This window comes from Equus caballus, chromosome 23, assembly GCF_041296265.1.
Source record: "Equus caballus isolate H_3958 breed thoroughbred chromosome 23, TB-T2T, whole genome shotgun sequence".
Taxonomy (NCBI): Eukaryota; Metazoa; Chordata; class Mammalia; order Perissodactyla; family Equidae; genus Equus; species Equus caballus.
The window spans coordinates 31,383,043-31,400,583 of NC_091706.1; the positions used below are offsets into that span (position 1 = coordinate 31,383,043).

At 37.8% G+C, this 17,541-nt stretch overlaps 1 protein-coding gene across 1 annotated transcript in view; it reads left to right on the forward strand.

Annotated features, from left to right (window-relative positions):
• The first annotated feature begins 20 nt into the window (after positions 1-20).
• The window catches only part of ALDH1A1 (aldehyde dehydrogenase 1 family member A1), a 53,233-nt gene continuing 35,712 nt past the window's right edge, over positions 21-17,541 (forward strand). The window contains exons 1-2 of the mRNA NM_001434683.1: positions 21-126; positions 13,215-13,319. Of these exons, the coding sequence (NP_001421612.1) occupies positions 64-126; positions 13,215-13,319 (168 nt within the window). The 5' untranslated portion in view covers positions 21-63. The remainder of the gene's footprint in view (positions 127-13,214; positions 13,320-17,541) is intronic.

Below are 17,541 nucleotides of genomic sequence, written 5' to 3' on the forward strand. Positions count from 1 at the left end.
CAAGCGCTCTATGAGAACGAAATCGCTGATCCTGTCACCTGTGTTCCAGGAGCTGAATCAGAAATGTCGTCAAGCCAGCCAGACATACCTGCCCCACTCACCAATCTGAAGTTTCAATATACGAAGGTCAGTACAATTTATATTTGCTGCTTTGCCCCAGGTTTATAAAAACGACATCTGTTTAAAACATAAAAGGTCAATTTAAGGAAACTTATGGAAAGAGCCCTTTGCAAATATAAAAATGAAAAGCTTGCAAAATGCAGGTCTGGGTTTAGTGTCTCGATCAAATAATGAATTCTTAATCGTATCAGGCAACTTTTCATAAAATTATTTCTTTGAATGTTTCTAAGTGAGAGGAGTTCTCTTCTGTGAGAAAGGCTCTGGTGCCAGGATTCAGGGGACTTCACTAAGCACTTCTCCTAATTTCAGCATAGCCCAGCTGTACAATAAAGGAGGCAAATACCAACCAGAGAAACTTGCTGGCAGGAGTCTAACAACCGGGAAATGATCTAAAATTTAAAAAAAAAAAAAAAAAAAAGAGGAGAAACAGCGTGCTGAAGTAACATGATTTTTCTATGTGTTTAATGACTGTCAAAATCGAAGGACATACATCTGATAATTGGATCCTGATTCAAAAACTTCTGACTTGCATTATTTAGCCTACTTTGGGAAAGCTAGCATTCTTATTTATTTCTCCTGCCAAGTTTGTTGCCATTGGAGCATAATTGTTAACTGATAAATATTTAGAGAAACAAGAGCAGGAGCCAGATCCAGACTTAAAAATCCACAGCTAAGAAGAACGAGGAAATGGATCCTGCTTGAGTAATTCAAGAGCATCTCTGAGCTTCACCTGTGTCACACTGTTACATGCCTGCTTTCCTATCAAACCAACAAATAAAACAAAAAACCAGTCCAACCCAAATCACTTAAAGTTAGCTTTATGGCCTGAGGTAGAAAGTAAGGAAAGAAAGGAGCTGTTCCAACTCAGGGAGAGCCATTTTGCTTTCCAAATTAACCAATGAAAAACCAAGAGCATTACAAGTGAATGATAAAGTAAAAGCCCCGCTATTATCTATTTATTTCCTTACTTGTATCCATGGATGGTTTTGAAATCCTAAGTTCTTTGCATTTTTATTTTCATACGCACAAGTGAGGAAGTTGTTCAGCTGTCTAGCTCTTTTCCTTAGGAAACTGTCTACAGAGATTAGATTGTGCCTCTAACATGGTTGACCAGCAGCTGTAAAATGTATTAAGGTGCTATTTTCACCAAGTTTTATGAAAAGGAAAAGCAATTTTTCCATTTAATTTTATTCTAAATGGGAACATGAAAAATGTGGTAAGTCCGTATCCTCCAGAAATTTACACTTGGCAAAGGTATGCCCAAAAGATGACAAGACTCCAGTCTCCCCAACTTTCTTACTCCAAGTGTGTCATTCACAAGAAATTTCAACCCAAAGCAGGCATGTTAACAAATGCATTTCGCAAAGATCAAGATTGTTGGCAATGATTGAATGATCACATTACTATTATTACAAAGAGTATTTTTCCCTATGATATGGGAAGTTACGTTGGTGCTCCGAATGTCACTTTTTTAAAAAATTCAGCTTTGCAGAAGTTTGCAGTCTTCCTTGTATGTCTATCTCAAAGAAGCTCGAATGTAAAATACTCTTTCTGCTGAATTAAGTTTCATCTAGAAGTTATTAATTAGGCTTGTAGGAAACAGTACTAGACAAATGAGATCGCCCTTAAAATCTAACATGCAAACACACATTAGTGAACCTTTAACATAGAGAGATGTTTTTAAGATTGAAATCTCCTGTTCACTTCCAAGTCATTGCACAAGAACACTCCTCTGCAGAAAATGACTGAGCTGAGTGTTCAAAAGAAGGCAAGATTTAAGAACTTCTCTGGGTAAAAATACCCAATGCACATCAGTGAATTTTGATGGCTCTCATACCTTCTCTATAGCTCTGTTTTGCTCAGGTAGCATTTTATTGTCTGATTTAGTGGTTACAGCATTTTCACACTTGGGAGGACACCAGTTATGTATGTAATTAAATCTAAATGAGTGAGCTTTTTCAGATGCCTTTGCATGTTTTTTTACTGTGCCCCACTGAAGAACTGTATTGGATTTGCCCTTGCAAGAGGAGTTGGAAAAGTGATGGTGATTAACAAGTTTCCTGGTTGCAAACCAAGCAAGCAAAGATTTTATAGTGTTTGAGGAATTACCTTCTATGGCCAGCCTGTAAACTCCTGTGTTATTTTTCTCTTACTATTTTAATGTTTTTCTGTATTATCACTAGAAGTAGATTGGTTATTGGGGCAAGATGGAAGAAAGAGACAACAAAGGATGAGTCATAAATTATTGCAACTATGGTGGAAGAGCTGCATATTCTCAAGCTTGAGATTGCTTTTGACTCAAACAAAAGAAGTCATTGATGCAAATCTTTTATGACTTATTCTCTAGTACAGTCTGATTATTTTTTTGTTGGGGTGGATAAAACAGAGATCAGAGTTTAAGAAATACCTTCTATAATGATACAAAAGTTTTTAGAATTTAAAACCTCAATAACGTCATTACAAATCCACATACACCCGGAATCCACCTCTGTCCTCATTTTTCCCCTTTCCAATTCTAAGTGAAGCCTACATCTGCCAACTCATCCATTTTATTGAGGCTTTAAATGAAGTGCTTTGAAAGTTATGTGATCACTGGGCAAACTACATTACCTCTGTCTGCCTCGGTTTTCTTATGTGTAAAATGGGAGTAATAAAGCTACCAATTTCCCAGTGTGGATAAAAGCATTAAATGAGTTTAATGCACACAAAGCACTTGAAATAGTGCCTGGCACATGGGAAGTGATTGATCAATATTAGCTATCCTGGTCCTATTTATTTTTCTGAATTCTTTCCACTTTTCCAGAATTTTCTTCTACTCAACCTTTCCTAAACCTGGTTCCCACAAGTGTTCCTCTCATCTTATTCTCTTCTCCTCGTTCTTCTGTCACTCCTTTTTGCACCGTCATGCCCCATCTGATAAGGATTCCATTGGAACAAAGTCCCAAGGGTTAATCCAGGAGTTCAGGGTTCAAGAACTTCCTCTTACGAGATTTGGTAACTCTATTTTACATTCTCCCTTCACCACATTGTTTTTAACCTTAAAAAAAAGAAGAAATAGGAAATTCAAGAAGATAAGCTTCCTCAGACAGAATTCAAACTCCAGTCTTTAACTTAACTCCTACACTTAACCTACTGAACAATAATATGTTCATGCTAGAAAAGATCGTCATCAGCTAATGACATTTCACACACACACGTACACAGGCACACACACGGAAAACAATTATAGCTAAAATTCATTGTGTTTACTCTCTGCCAATGACTGTTTAAGTTCTTTATGGTGATTTTATTTACACCTCACAATAGCTCTATGAGGAGGCGACTATTCCTGTTTCATAAATGAAGAGGCTGAGGGACAGAGTGGCTAAGCCACTTGCCTTCAGTTACACAGCTAGTTGACTTCAAATGCTGGCATTCTGAGACCTCACACCAAGGGACTTGTCTAAGATCAATATCACTGCTTTGGCACATAGAGTGGCTGGAATCCTGTTCTGTCCTTTATTCTGACTTTCACTTGTCCATTCCTGATCGCTGGAGGGAACATGGCCATGAGCCTTCCCAGCTGCTGCTCAGCTGTTCCCAGGCCAACAGGAGGAAGTTCATCGCCAACTTAGAAAAAGAGGAGAACAGTAAGGAAGAGTGGAAGCAAACAGACTTTCTGCTTTGATTGGAAAGTTGGGGTTTGGGCTGAGAGAGGCTGTGATGCAGACAGCTTTGACATAAGGGTGCAGTTTCTATGTGAACTACATTTCTTCAATTCCTGTGCAATAAATAGGAGATCACTTTCCTAAATTTCTAGTATTATTGTTTAACCCATCTTAAAGATATATTTCTGATAGAGAAGAATTATGAATCATTGAATACTATGTGCTAGACACCGTCATCTTTTTTTAAATTCTTACAACAAAGAAATTCAGGCCACACACATTTCCAAATATCTTCTCCTCTTCATTCATTTCTCCTATTTTTCCTTCCCTTTATCTAACAAGTCGTTAAACGACTACTCTGGGCTAGGTCTTATGATAAAAGAAGGCTAATATGATTCTTGCCTCATGGACTTACATTCCTGGAGAATGTGTGAGGTGGAGTGGGGAAGAAAATAAGCAAGTAAGTGAATACATTAATCACAAATGATGATAAATGCTGGAAAGAAGATGACTGAAAGCTGGGAGACAATGAGGGGAAGAGTTTACTTTTGATGGGGTGTTAGGGACTATCTCTTTAAGGAAGGGACATTTCAGGTGAGCCTGAGGAATGCAGAGCGTAATGTGGCCGTGGAGAGTGGGAAAAGAACAAAGATGGAGAGGTAACAGCACGTGCGAAGAGGTCTGTGGGCAAGAGCTTGATATGTTCAAAGAACTATCAAAAGGCTAACATGGCCGAAGTACAGTGAGGGAGGGAGAGAATGGATGAGATGAGACTGGAGATGGGGGTTGCGGCCCGATTGCCTGATGGCTTTATTGGACGGAAACCACTGAGGGGCGCTTACAACAGGACAGGACTTAGGTTCAAGACAAAGCTGATTGTGCTGTGGCACTGCTTTCGTTTGGGAAACATTTGTAACTCCCTGCTGACTGAAGCAATATTTTGTTTGCTTTTGGCTTAGAAGCAGTTGAACAAATAGCTGGATGCCTGCAAGGTACAGTGTCTTAACAGGATAAGCCCGGCTTTGATTTCCGGCTCTTCTGCTTATTTAATGATGTGCCTTTGGCCAAGCTTCTAATCTCCTTGAGTTTCAGTTCCCCTGTCTGTAAATTGGGAATAATAATGACTACCTTAAACAGTGGCTGTGAGAATTAAGGGAGGTAATTTGTGGAAAGTGCCCAGCACTTATTAGCTACTTGGACTAGCTCTCCTTAACGCTCTCCTTCCCAAGATGACTCCTAAATTCTAAAATGATTCAGTTTCCAACATAAGAGGAATGATACTTGCCTTGCTTATCGCAATTCAAAACTGCTTTCATCTATTGATCTCATTTGAGGTCCATAATTAACCACTGGGAAGGAGCTGGGGAAGATGTTACTAATGTTCCATTTTAAAGCTGAGGAATCTGAGCTCAGAGAGTTTAAGTGATTCGCATAAGGTCACACAGCTCTTAAAAGGAAAATATAAAATGAACTGAATTCTGAATCTCCTCCTTCAGATCTGATACTTTTCCACAGTTCCGTTTTTTTCCCTATATACTGAAAACAGTAGTACTCAAGTCTCACTGGATTGTCTCTAACAAGTGCTTTCACATCTTTTACTTAATTTGTATCATTCTTTCCTTACTCTGATTGAGAGGATGGAAATTTGGATGATGAGAGAAGAGGAGTGATTTGAACACCAGGTCTCCAAACAGGTGAACCAATGAGAGAAGATATTCTAGAGTAAGAATTCTAGAATTTGAACGTGCAAGTGAATTACTTAGGGATCTTGTTGAAATGGAGATTCTGATTCTGTAGGTCTGAGGTGAGGTTTGAGAGTCTGCATTTGTAACAGACTTCCAGGTTTTGCTGATGCTACTCAAAGCGTGGTCTCTAGGCCAGGAGCAACAGTCTAAAAGTTTTGAGTCAACCTTACAACTACTTACAGGAACCACCATCTAGTAAGGGACCTGACTTCCTGTTTCTCCCAGAAACTCACACTCGACCAGGTCAGAACCACTTGCCTTCCTCTTCAAAAAGCACTTAAGTCCAACAGGAACCAGATCATGGCTACAAACCAGTGATGGAACCAACCATTAACTTTGCTTTTGGGAGATAACCATTCATTATGAATGTAATATTTTAACTCATCTCTAAGGGCTGCTTTCTTGGCAAATATTTTGTTCTCTGACATTTGCCTGATTCAAGAAGTCTGATCAACAAAAATCTTAAAGTAAATAGCACATACCCTAAGGGAGAGTAATACCCCCATTTCATAAGCACTCTTAGTAGTACAAGTGCTCATGGTTCTTTAAACTGGACTTCACCTAACAAATTTGTTGTTGATTGCTTGCCAGAGTGAGGGAGATGAGTGAAAAAAACTCTTAAAGAGTATGAGAAACAACTTGAAAGCTTCTTTCAAGGAAATGCTTCTGAAGTGGCATGGATTAATCTATGAGATGATATAATACTGAGCAGCATAAAAGAAATCTCACAGAAATAGAGGCATTGATAAAATGGTGATACACTTGTCTCCAAATAGCAATGATCTGGCTGGGGGTGGGGGTGGGTTGCATTTTCATGATGCTATTATACTTGTAGCCAGATATGTTACACATTTACCAGATGTCAGTGGCAACGTGGGCAGAGCCAAGTTCAAAAGAACGTAAGCAATAATTGCTTCATAATTAAACATTTATTTAAAATTCACTACTATTAAATTAGAGAAGTAGATATTTGCAGAAACCTGGATTTCATCACATTGATATATTTTGAGTGTACGTGTGTGTGTGTATCAAAAACCCACAAACAGAGGCATTGATTGCAAAGGATGTAAAATGTTGCTAATATTTGGTTTTCTAATATTAAAATGTCTCTACATGATGCCTTTATGGGAATGTTGGAATTGTTAATGGAAATGTGTTTGCTGGGAATTTGCACAAATATCACAGATCTTAAAATTTTGCCTGAACAGCCGCCTTGCCCTCCCTAGGTGCCTTATCTGACTCTTTTCGCTGCTCTCCTGATACATTTTTAGAAGTCGAAGGAATGTAAATAACGAGCAATTGAATTAGGCTCTCCTTTTGGCACTTTCTTTAGAAGGAAGAGGGCTTACATGCAATCAGTTGTATTGTTGGCTCTCGATATGGTTCAGTATTAAAGATGTACAGAACGTTGTAGTGCTTCCACATGCTTCCCTCTTTGACACCGGATATTTTGATGTACAGAACTTGTTGACAAATATTTTTGTCATCTGTGGGACAGCGAAGGTGTAGCTCAAAACAGAAATGCTTTAACATCTTCTCTTTTTCCCTGACTGAGTTGAAAAGGCGGAAGGGGTTTTTTCCAAAAACAAGGAAAAAGTATATTCACTCATGCTCCTGAAGTCAGACTATAATATAAAACAGAAATGAAGGGAAAATTTTATTTCTCCTACTTTTGTTTTGGTCACTCTCTCATTTTGCTTTCATTCTTTTGACTGCAGTTAAATATTTTCCTCCCATCTGTTATTTCCTCCCTAATTTCCTCTTAGTTTTTTTTTACTCTGAGTCTCAATGTTTAACTGTGCTGCCTCAGGGTTTGGATTGAAAGTAGTTGCCAGAGACCCAGCTTTGATTCTTTTCAATGTTTAACACCCCAACCTGACTTTGGTCCAGTCTTTCTCTGATTATTTATCCCCCATGGCATTCTTTCTCCCCACCCTCACCTCCATGGTCTTTGGTACTTTTTAGGTTTTTAACCCTGAGAAAAGGTTTACACCCTTACGATGCCCATCACTTCCTGTACATTAACAACACCACCCATCACTCCACATCCTGTGACCCAGGCTCTGGGGTTTGGAAACAGAGGTGACATAAAATGGAGACTCATCATCCTTCCTCACCTTTGGCATATCTTAAAAGAAATCCTTTGTGCACTGAAAATGCGATCTGTTAAAATCTCTCTGCCACCAAGAAAGCACTGGCTTCCCTTGCGGGATCTAGAGCCGCTGCCCCACTTGCAGTTCTGCAGAGAAAATGTGAATTTAGGGCACCCTAAATATCTGGTGGAGGGAGTCAGGGACTCTGCCTTGTAAGCCAAAATGTTCCAAAATCTCCTAGCCACTGAGAAGGCTGATAGGTTTTATTTTACCTATTAGTCAAATCCAGCTTGATCCAAGCCAGAAAAGTTTTGAGGAAAATGCTTATTTAGAATTGTAGCTTTATACCAGGCACATTAAACCTGTACCCTGGAAAGAAAGGCTTTTTTTTTTTTTTCCTCAAAATTGTGAGTTATTCTTGGACACTAAACCGCATTCAGGAAATGCCCACTTTTTTTTTAGTCGAAGGTCATATGATGCATCCTTTAAAATCTAACATATCTAAAATTTAAAGAGTAAAAATTGATTTTTAAGTTGCTTCAACATTCCCATTGATTGTTTCCTCATATAAGAAGCACTTGAAGTCCAACCATATGCATAGGCATCTGTAATTTTCAATCAATATTGTGAACTTTAAGTTGAGGTCCACTTACATATGTATTATTCAAAAGTGTCCTGAGTCCAAAATTCATAAATAGAATAGAGTTAATATAATAGTTAGGTAGGAACCAAGAACTCTTTTTCACTTTTAGGCCATGATCCCTTTTTCCCTAAATTTGCTAACATTTAGTGTGGTTATCACCAGAGAGATCATTTCAACAGGCCTAAAATAGGTTTGATAGTTACTATAATAAACATAATTAGCCTATACTTCTCTGTATAACCATTTTATATAACTGGAGGCAGGATGATCCTTCGAAAACATTTGGCCACACAATTAGCTAAAGGCTGTGTCAAATGTAAAGCCAATAAAATCAAAATAGAAAAAAAGATCATTAAGGTAGTTCCTACCAATAAATTCTCCAGAGCTAAGGAGAAGAAAAGGATGGAGCAGTCTTGTTCTTTACAGCAGCCTCGATCATCTCTTTATCTGTGCTGAGATCTGGTTGGATGCTGAAAGGCCTCTGTTTATGGGATAATGTGTAATTTTCAGACTGTACTGCTACGTCACTCGACTCTAAAGCCTTATGACCTCATGCCTGGGATGTTAAAATTGTCTCCAGGCTAATCTCCAAGACTTTGGATGCTCTGCTTTAGATCCATTTGGGGTACATTAAAATCAGTATTCCTAAAATATCCATTTGATCCTCTCACTCCCTTATTATATTCAGGAACAGAGTCCAAACTGCTCACTCTGGGCATCAAGAACCACCACAAATTGGTTTCGTTTTCATTATTGGAAGGAATCTAGTTTCCACTGGAACTCTATTTTGGGGCTAATCTTTTGACTATGTTACAAATATCCCAACAGCGTTCCCTCCTTTTCCATGTTGTTTTCCTTTTTTACCCCAATCCAAACCTATCCTTCAAGGAAGCATTCTTCCAGCCCACGTTCCTCTGTTCTGTGAGTTCCATTCTGCGATTTATTGACTAAAGCACTGCTTCAGTCATTTTGCAGTATAACCTTCAATTCTTTACTGGCCGATCTCACTAGAAATACACTCTCTTCTTAGATGATAAGCCCCTTGAAAGCAAGGGTCATCGTTCACTCATCTCACATTTTCCCACTGAAACTTCCAGATGTCTCAGGTATTTACTCATTATTTGATGAACACTTTTCTGATAAAAGAAACGTGACCATTTAGGATTATGAGAATGTAAGCACAAATTCAAAAAAAAACTGTGTTCAAAGTGTTCTCCTATATTAAAAGTTAAAACTGAATAATGCAGGGCAGTTGCTGGTAATTTGGGATCATCTACGACCGATCTCTTCTGTTGCCTGAAGGCTCCCAGATAAACTTGTATTCTTCCTTTCGGTTAATGCTCACTTAGAAAACATTCACTGACTTTAATCTGAAGGGGGAGTTTTCTGTACAGCTTAAATGCAAGAGTCTGCTAATGAAATTGGATGGTATATACATATAGAAATGGTTCTTTCACCAAAAGAGATTATATGAAGGGAATAGAATAAGCTATCATATATTGAAGCATAGTATTGAGAAGTTGAAACCACAAATTATCACAGACTTGAGGGAAAAGGACTTAGGTGGGAGTTGGGAAGTTTCACTGCAGGCCTAACAAAATATAATACGTACTATATCTTGTTTTTATTAGATTTGGGGTAAAATCATACTATGGAAGAGTGGAATTCTGGCTATGTCTCTGGCGGGGTGAGACTTGTGCTCTCCTAGTTTAGAAATATAAAGTCTGAGGGGGTGATACTATCTTTAGGGCAGAGAAAAGGGAGAATTAGAAATGTGTGAGTGAATCTGATGCAAATTTTGCAAGGCTGGCTAAAGAAATTAGGGCTAAGTGCCATGATGTCTTTAGTTTTCTCTTTGGAATTTGGTGAGCTGATAGGTAGATTTCTACCTTTAATAAAAGGCAGAACATAAATAATTTAATAGTAGTAAAATGTTATGTTAGAAAAGAGAAAAAAAGAAGTTAAATCCAATTGGACTGACAAGTAAAATCTTCATGAGGAGACAACATTTTAAGCGAGTGTTTGAAGTATGAGTGGAAGAAAAGAGTGAAACTCCAGTCTGAGGAACAGCATGAATAGGTGTGTGGAGCAAAGAAGGGCCTGGTGTATGAGACAGTAGGAAGAGGCTAAAACAAAGGGTAAACTGAAGAAATAATCGGATAAAAGGTTGGAAAAGTGTATTGGGGCCAGATCATAAGCCACCTTAATGCCATGCTAAGGAATTTGACAAAGAAGAACCACTGAATTGTTCTGAGGAGAGGACAAAATCTAAGGTGGCTTGGCTTAGGAAGATTATGATAAAAGGGTGAGAATTAAATTTGAATTAGGCAGAGATGTAGGGCAGGCAGAACAGAGCAAGGGTTTTTTTCTGATAGTGTAGAACACAGTGATTCAAAAGGATGAGTAGCGATTGTGTGTGTCATTACCGGAGAGGGAAAGCGTTTGTGTCTGAGAGGGAGAAAGGGAGAAAGCGAGAGAGAAAGGGGGAGGGAATGTGCACCAGCAAGCCTGAGAACTTTGGTTTGAGGTAAGAGCAGCGTAAAGCTAGAGATGACAGTGAGCTCAAATTGGGATCCGTTGATTAAAGTTGTTTCCCCTGGGAAGAAAAAGACAAAGAGGTAAGGGTTAGAGATGCATACCAGAAAGTACTCTTTAAGAGTAATTAGAGGATTTTATAAAATGCGTTTCTGATAGCTACAGTGCTGATTCACCCTGAGAGCCATTGGGCAAGTCAGTATTTTAGTCTGAATTTATCTTTCTTTGAGTTGAACTAAGATGCCAACGATTTTTTCATGAAGGATAATAGGAATTTTATGGTCTTCATCTGTATTCCATTACCCTATCAGAGACACAAGGACTTTCTTGAAACATCTACCTTTCTCATACCCCAATATATGTGTCCTTGGACAGCTAGTCTCTTCATCTGAACTGCTTTGCACCCCTGCCCCTTTATTTCTTCACGCTGATGTCTTTTTCCTGTCAATTCCAGGCTAGCACTACACTTCTTCTAAACTCCCCCAAATACATAGGTTCATGCTGTTGTGTCCTATGAATAATTAATTGTATTGGCTTGAACAGGCCAGTAAGGATGCTTATCCTTCCATTTGTTTGTTAGTAAATCACAAATACCATAGGGTACCCTTGTGCAGAATACCATAGGTCTTACACATGTGTAGCTACTGGATTAAAGTTTCCTTGGTTCAGTTTTAAGTTTTTCAAGAATTCTTTACTGAGGTTAAAATCACTCGAGGACTGGGATTGTATTGGACGCTGAGGATAAGCCAGGAAACCAGACGAACACCGCCCTTGACCTTATTCCTTAAGAGGGAAGGCAGACGTTTAAAAATGACTTTTTAAAAAAAGTGACAAATCATACAGTAGAGGTATAGGAGACCAGAAGACTATTTCTGAAAACAGGATGTCTGTCTAAATAATCTCATAAATCCCAAAATACAGAATCAATTGTACTTAAGCATTCAGGGATACATGGTAATATATATTTTATTAATTTGTTAGAATTTTAAGCTATATTATGGACACTGCCCAAAGAATAGCCAAGTTAGTGCAAACTCGTAGGTTAACTTAAGAGACTGCTTTTATTTCAAATATACACAATATAAGTTATTAAACTAACAGTATATAACCTTGATAGCTGTCACTGGGGACTTTTTAATAGCTAAGTAATTTGTATTTAGTATAGCAATGGATGTAAGCCTTGGGGGTCAGTGTTTCAATACATTCACTCTCAAGGTTTCACTATTAGTAACTTACCTGTAAATATCAAGTAAGGAGACATGTCTGAATAAAGCTATATGTTATAAATCTAGTGCATACGTCAACCTTCATTTAAAACTACATGTATCGACTACCTGTGAGTCAAAATTTAATAAACTAGTTCATGTTGTAATATTAAATCTAACAGAAAGTTGTAATATGTCATATTTAATACTATACTTACGACTATTTTTCTGTTTCAATAATGAGAACAAGGAGAATCAGGAGGAAATAATGGGATGAGAGGAGAGAGAAGAAATTCTAGCTTTTGACAGAAACAAAACATAACTTTATTCGTCACTAAAGGAATACTTCTTAATTTGGCTTCATCAAATATTTTTACTCTAGTGAAAGGTGAATGAGATAACAAAGATCTATTCAGCTCCATAATGAGAGGCAAATTCAGGGCTGCAAAAGTTGAAACTCAGACTTTTTAATGACGTGCTAATACTGTTTAATATATCTATTCTTTTATTGTGCACACAGAACAAAATTCCATATTTTCCAGACCTCTCTATTTCTTTAGATGCATCTCTTTCTCATAGATACCACTAAGAAATCCAGTACCTGATTCCATCTGAAGGCAAATAAATTATTAACTAATCTTTTAAAAAGAAGAATGAAACCCTTATGCCTCTTAAAAGTTAATGAAAAAAATATCACTAGCCAATTTTTTCTAAGCCAACTTCTTTTAAAACTCTCCCTCAAGCTACCTTTAAAACCGTAAAATAAAAGATCCAAAAATAGTTATTTATGATAACAAATCACCAGTAGCTCAAGATGAGTATGTTCAGAATCTAAAGTGGAAAGTAGAGACAATGATTCGTAAAGATCAAGCCCACCAAAACCTCCACTCTTGCCTCAAATTTATGGTTATTTCAGATAAAAGTATCTTTTCCTAGATTGCTTCCTCCAGTGCATATTTTCTGGTGTTTAGATGATTTCACACCTTAGTGAAATTTAAAAGTATTCTTTCCTTTAGTGTTCGCGTGCATGCGCGTGTGTGTGTGTGTGCAACATGTCTTAAACAGCCAACAAATCCTGGGGAGGGGCTGCATATGAGGGAAGTGTGTCTATAACATTGGCCTCGCTTAGGCATTCTGTAATGCTTTAGTTTTGAGTTTATAAAAAGTTTCCAAAATGTCCGACATATTTAAATGCCTTTTTATCTACTTTCTCTCCGTCTGTACAGATCTTCATAAACAACGAATGGCATGATTCGGTGAGTGGCAAGAAATTTCCTGTCTTTAATCCTGCCACTGAGGAGAAACTCTGCGAGGTAGAAGAAGGCGATAAGGTGAGTTTTCCAAGTCTAGTTCTGTTTTATGCCAGGTTTCTTTCTTTCTCATCATTCTGAGCTCCCAAATCCCATTCCAAAGTTCAAGTAGACAGGTCATGGACATACGGTTTCTGGAGCCGTCTGGGGAAATTTTCCTGGTACATAAACAGCACTCAGTAGTCATGTAATGATGGTGAGGCTAGGCTTCTTGGATGTTCTGGTGACTTTTCTCATACTATTTTTCCTTGCTTGTTTTTCAATTGAAATAGTGTCTAGATTTATTGTACAAATAGACCACATGTGAAGTGATTGGTGACAGATTTAAAACACAAAGAAATCCTTTATTTCTATTAAATTGTTCTTTTTAAGCTGCAAAATGAAACTAAAAGAAAATTTAATATAAGGCTTTTAGAACAATGTAATGCCAAGTTATCTCATTAAAAGCCATTGAATTCATATTAATCAGTACCTTTAAAATTGAATTTAAAATGACCTAAATTGAATCACAAATTCAAAAGTGTTGTTGCTCTCTAGCTAATAATACTAACAACAACAAAAAAAACCCAACCTTTATTTAGTGATCATTTTTTTTAATTCTAAATCTTGTTTTAATTTAATACTCAAAGCAATCCTATGGGGAAGGTACTCTTTTTAGCCACTTTTACAAATGATGAAATAGAATAGAAAGGTTGAGTGATTTACTCAAGGTGACATTGTTAATAAGTGATGAAGTCAACATTCAAATGCTGTCCTCTGACCCCAGAGCCTGTGACTGGCAGGGCTGCTGTCTTGCTTTATCATCATTGTATAAGCAAGACAGGGTAATATTAAATAGCCCAGGGGAAGGTGGGGGGGGAGCCTTCAGAATTTTTATCTGAACACATACCTTAAAAAGTGTATGTGTTTCTCAGTTTAATATGAAATGATTTTTCTGGTCTTTAGTTGCCAGATATTATCAAGCTTTAAATCTCTATCATATAAGATATGAAGAGGTAAATTTTTTGGCTGAGTGAAAAGATTACTGGCAGATGAAGTCAGCAAACCCCAGGATAATACCGTTTGTGACACTGTGTTTCAGTTCACTGCAGCAATCTGACATTCCTGTCCAGTCTCCATTCTTTCATTACCTTCTCCTCAATCAATGAGATCACTAATCTCAAGGTACTAAGCCTTGCAGACCTATTCCAAGATAGCAATAGACCTGAGGCGCTCTTTAGGGTTTAGGGAAGGCCCTGGATTCAGGTTGCAGTATTATCTTAAGAAATAAGACTCGTGCCTCAAGGGGCAAGAGTGCAGAGTTTAGCCAGAGAGGTCAACAGCTTGAGAAGTAGAAGCAGAAAAGAGTGGAGATACATGTCACCTGCCTTCAGATTTCACTTTCTGTATATACCAGAGTTCATCAGTGCAGAAATTCTTCAAGGGCTTCTTACTGCCTCTAGGAAAAAGAAAATTCTTGTGTCTGGCCTGTCTCAGGCTACCCCATCAACATAAGAGTCTCAACGTCATCATGCCCAGTATCATGCCCCAAACTCTGCACCATGGGCTTGATGCAATCTTCAGGACCTGGTTCAAGTCATCATCTATAGTCAGAGCACAGAGGTTCCACTTTGTATTTACCCTCTTTGAGCTTCTGTTCCTTTTTGTGTAAAATGAAGAGATAGGAAAAACTTGGGGGAGATTAAATAGGAAAATATGTAAAGTGTTTTAGCAGTGCCAGGCACATAAATGGAACTTCAGTCATTACAGGGTTATACATTTCTTTAAAGCTTTCTCTCACCTCCCCAGGTAGACTTGCTCTCTTCTGTGTCATAGAAGATTCCATTTGCCTATATTATAGCCCTTGTTTTATATAGCGATTGGTTAATTTGTCTGAGACAAGATGCTTCTTATAGAGATCAACAACACCTCTCTCCTTTATACCCTCAGTATCTAACACACTTTAGCCAATAGATAAATGAAACATTCTTCTCCTCCATCCAACTTTGAGGTTCCATATACCCCACATACCTCACCTTAGGAATCTGGTACTAAACTGGCTGTTGACTAAGGCAATGGTTCTCAAAATTTTTTGTGCATCAGAACTCACTGAAAAGCTTGTTAGAATATAGATTGCTGGGCCCCACCCACCCCTAGAGTTTGTTTAAATAATTCTAGAGTAGGGCCTGAGAATTTGCATTTCTGACAAAATCTCAGGTGAGGCTGTTGTTGTTGGTTGAAGTGGGATGGGGGAATACACTTTGAGAACCACTGAACTAAGGGATTAAGTCATAAATTGTGTCTCCTCTGAGGTGTTAGCATTTAATAGAGAGCATGGACTTTGACCGGTAGGAAAGTTGATGACTGGAAACTGTGCTGTGATCCTCACTCTGCACCTCTGTGAAATGGCCCAAGACCAGACCTGGGCAGAGAAATATTACCTCTGGCCATGTGCTAGGAGACCCAGAAGCCTGTGTCCTATGAGCCATTCCCAGAAATGAGAGAAAATTTATTCTTCACATTCAACAAAGATAAATCATTTTTATTAGAGGCTTCTAGAGATCTGAACAGCACTACAGTACTTCGAATGTCCTTCTAGTTGCTTGAGTGGCTCTGGCAACCCTGGGGAGGTAGGAATAGCCATCCAGGGCAAGGTGAGGACACCGTTGAAACTCTGACAGCTGCCTACGCTTTCTCTCCAGAGGTACAAATGCCACTCAGGAGGGAGACTGCGGAGCTGTTTGCAGTTTGCAATTAACAAAAGAAAAAGTCTTCTTGATGCTTTAGCTCTGGGGCCTTGGACATCTCACTTTGCCACTGGCTTCTGGGATTAGTTTCATCAGTAAAACAAATCTGTGCCAGGAGTTCCAGTTGAAATCTTTCAGGCAGTCTGGGGACTTCTCTTGGCATTGTAAATCAGATTTACCTTTTCCTAAAGTGTAGTGAGGGACAGCTAATGATCATCTCTGAAGCTCTAGAAATATTTGTCATTTATTTGCTCTGTGCTTATTGACAATTTCTCCTGCTCATAGAAGAGCAGAGTTGTCTGTGCAAATGTACATCAAGGACATTCACTAATATCCAGCACAGCTTCAAATCAAGTCACAATGTTAATCAAGTTGGCTGGATCTTTGATCACTCGGGTTAAATTGTTCCTGGTATAACCTGTTCACAGTAAGCAACTGTTTGCTCAACACCCAGTGCTTTTGTCATCATATTCTTTTTTGGAAGGATCCACTAACCTTTGTTTTTAAATAATGATTGCTGTTCTCACAATTTTTCAGACAAATGTATAGTAACTTCTAATACTGCTTAGTGAAAGCTACAAATCTAGTAAATTACACAGTCAATGTAAACCTAATATTCTAGAACTGACTCTTTAGAAAATAAGCCAAGAGGTTTTAAGGATTTGATTTATAAGGAGAATGGAGCTAACAATGGGCTATATATCACCTTTCAAGGGTGTTATAAAGAAAGGAGGAGGAGCAAGAACAAACGGAGGTTACAAAGCAAAGCACAGATGTGGGTGGGAACTGTTTCTTTTCACTTCACTGCTTCTTTTAGGCTATATTGACTAATCCTGCAAATTGCTTTAATACTAGAGCATGACCTAACACATAATTGGTGGGGATAAAAGTAAATGTCTATTAAAGTAAGTGCCTATGACGGGTATAAAAGTAAAACTGGTCTGATAACTATTTTATCCACATCTGAATGAATTTAATATGGAAATGCACAGTCTAGGAATGATAGAAAAGTTGAGTCCTCCTTACTTATACTTAAGAGGCATGTGATATTTCATAATCATTCTGATGTCTTCATACATTCAACTTGTGGTCTCTTACTTCCAAAAAGCAACGTTGAAAACATTATAAGGCAAAAGTTGTTATTGACGGTAGCAAATTTGAGTTAATGTACCCAATTTTTTTCTTGTTAATTAAAAAGTTATATCTTTAGAAATACTAGTCCTGTAATAGAAATCCAAAAAACATTAGCCCTGGGATTAAAAACAAAAAAACAAACCATTATGCCTAATAGTTTTGATTAATGTAAAAGCTTTGTTATATAATGAAACCAATTAAAATATGATTTATTATGTAAATATCAACACAAGCAAATTATTTATATAAGGAGCACCCTTATGTAAAATCAAGTTTATAAGATAGGTAACAGAATTCTTCAATGTTTATTAGCTGCCTATTGTAGGCCCAGAATAGTAAGAAATATTATAGGCTTATAATACAGAGAGCAGTTGATATTCTTT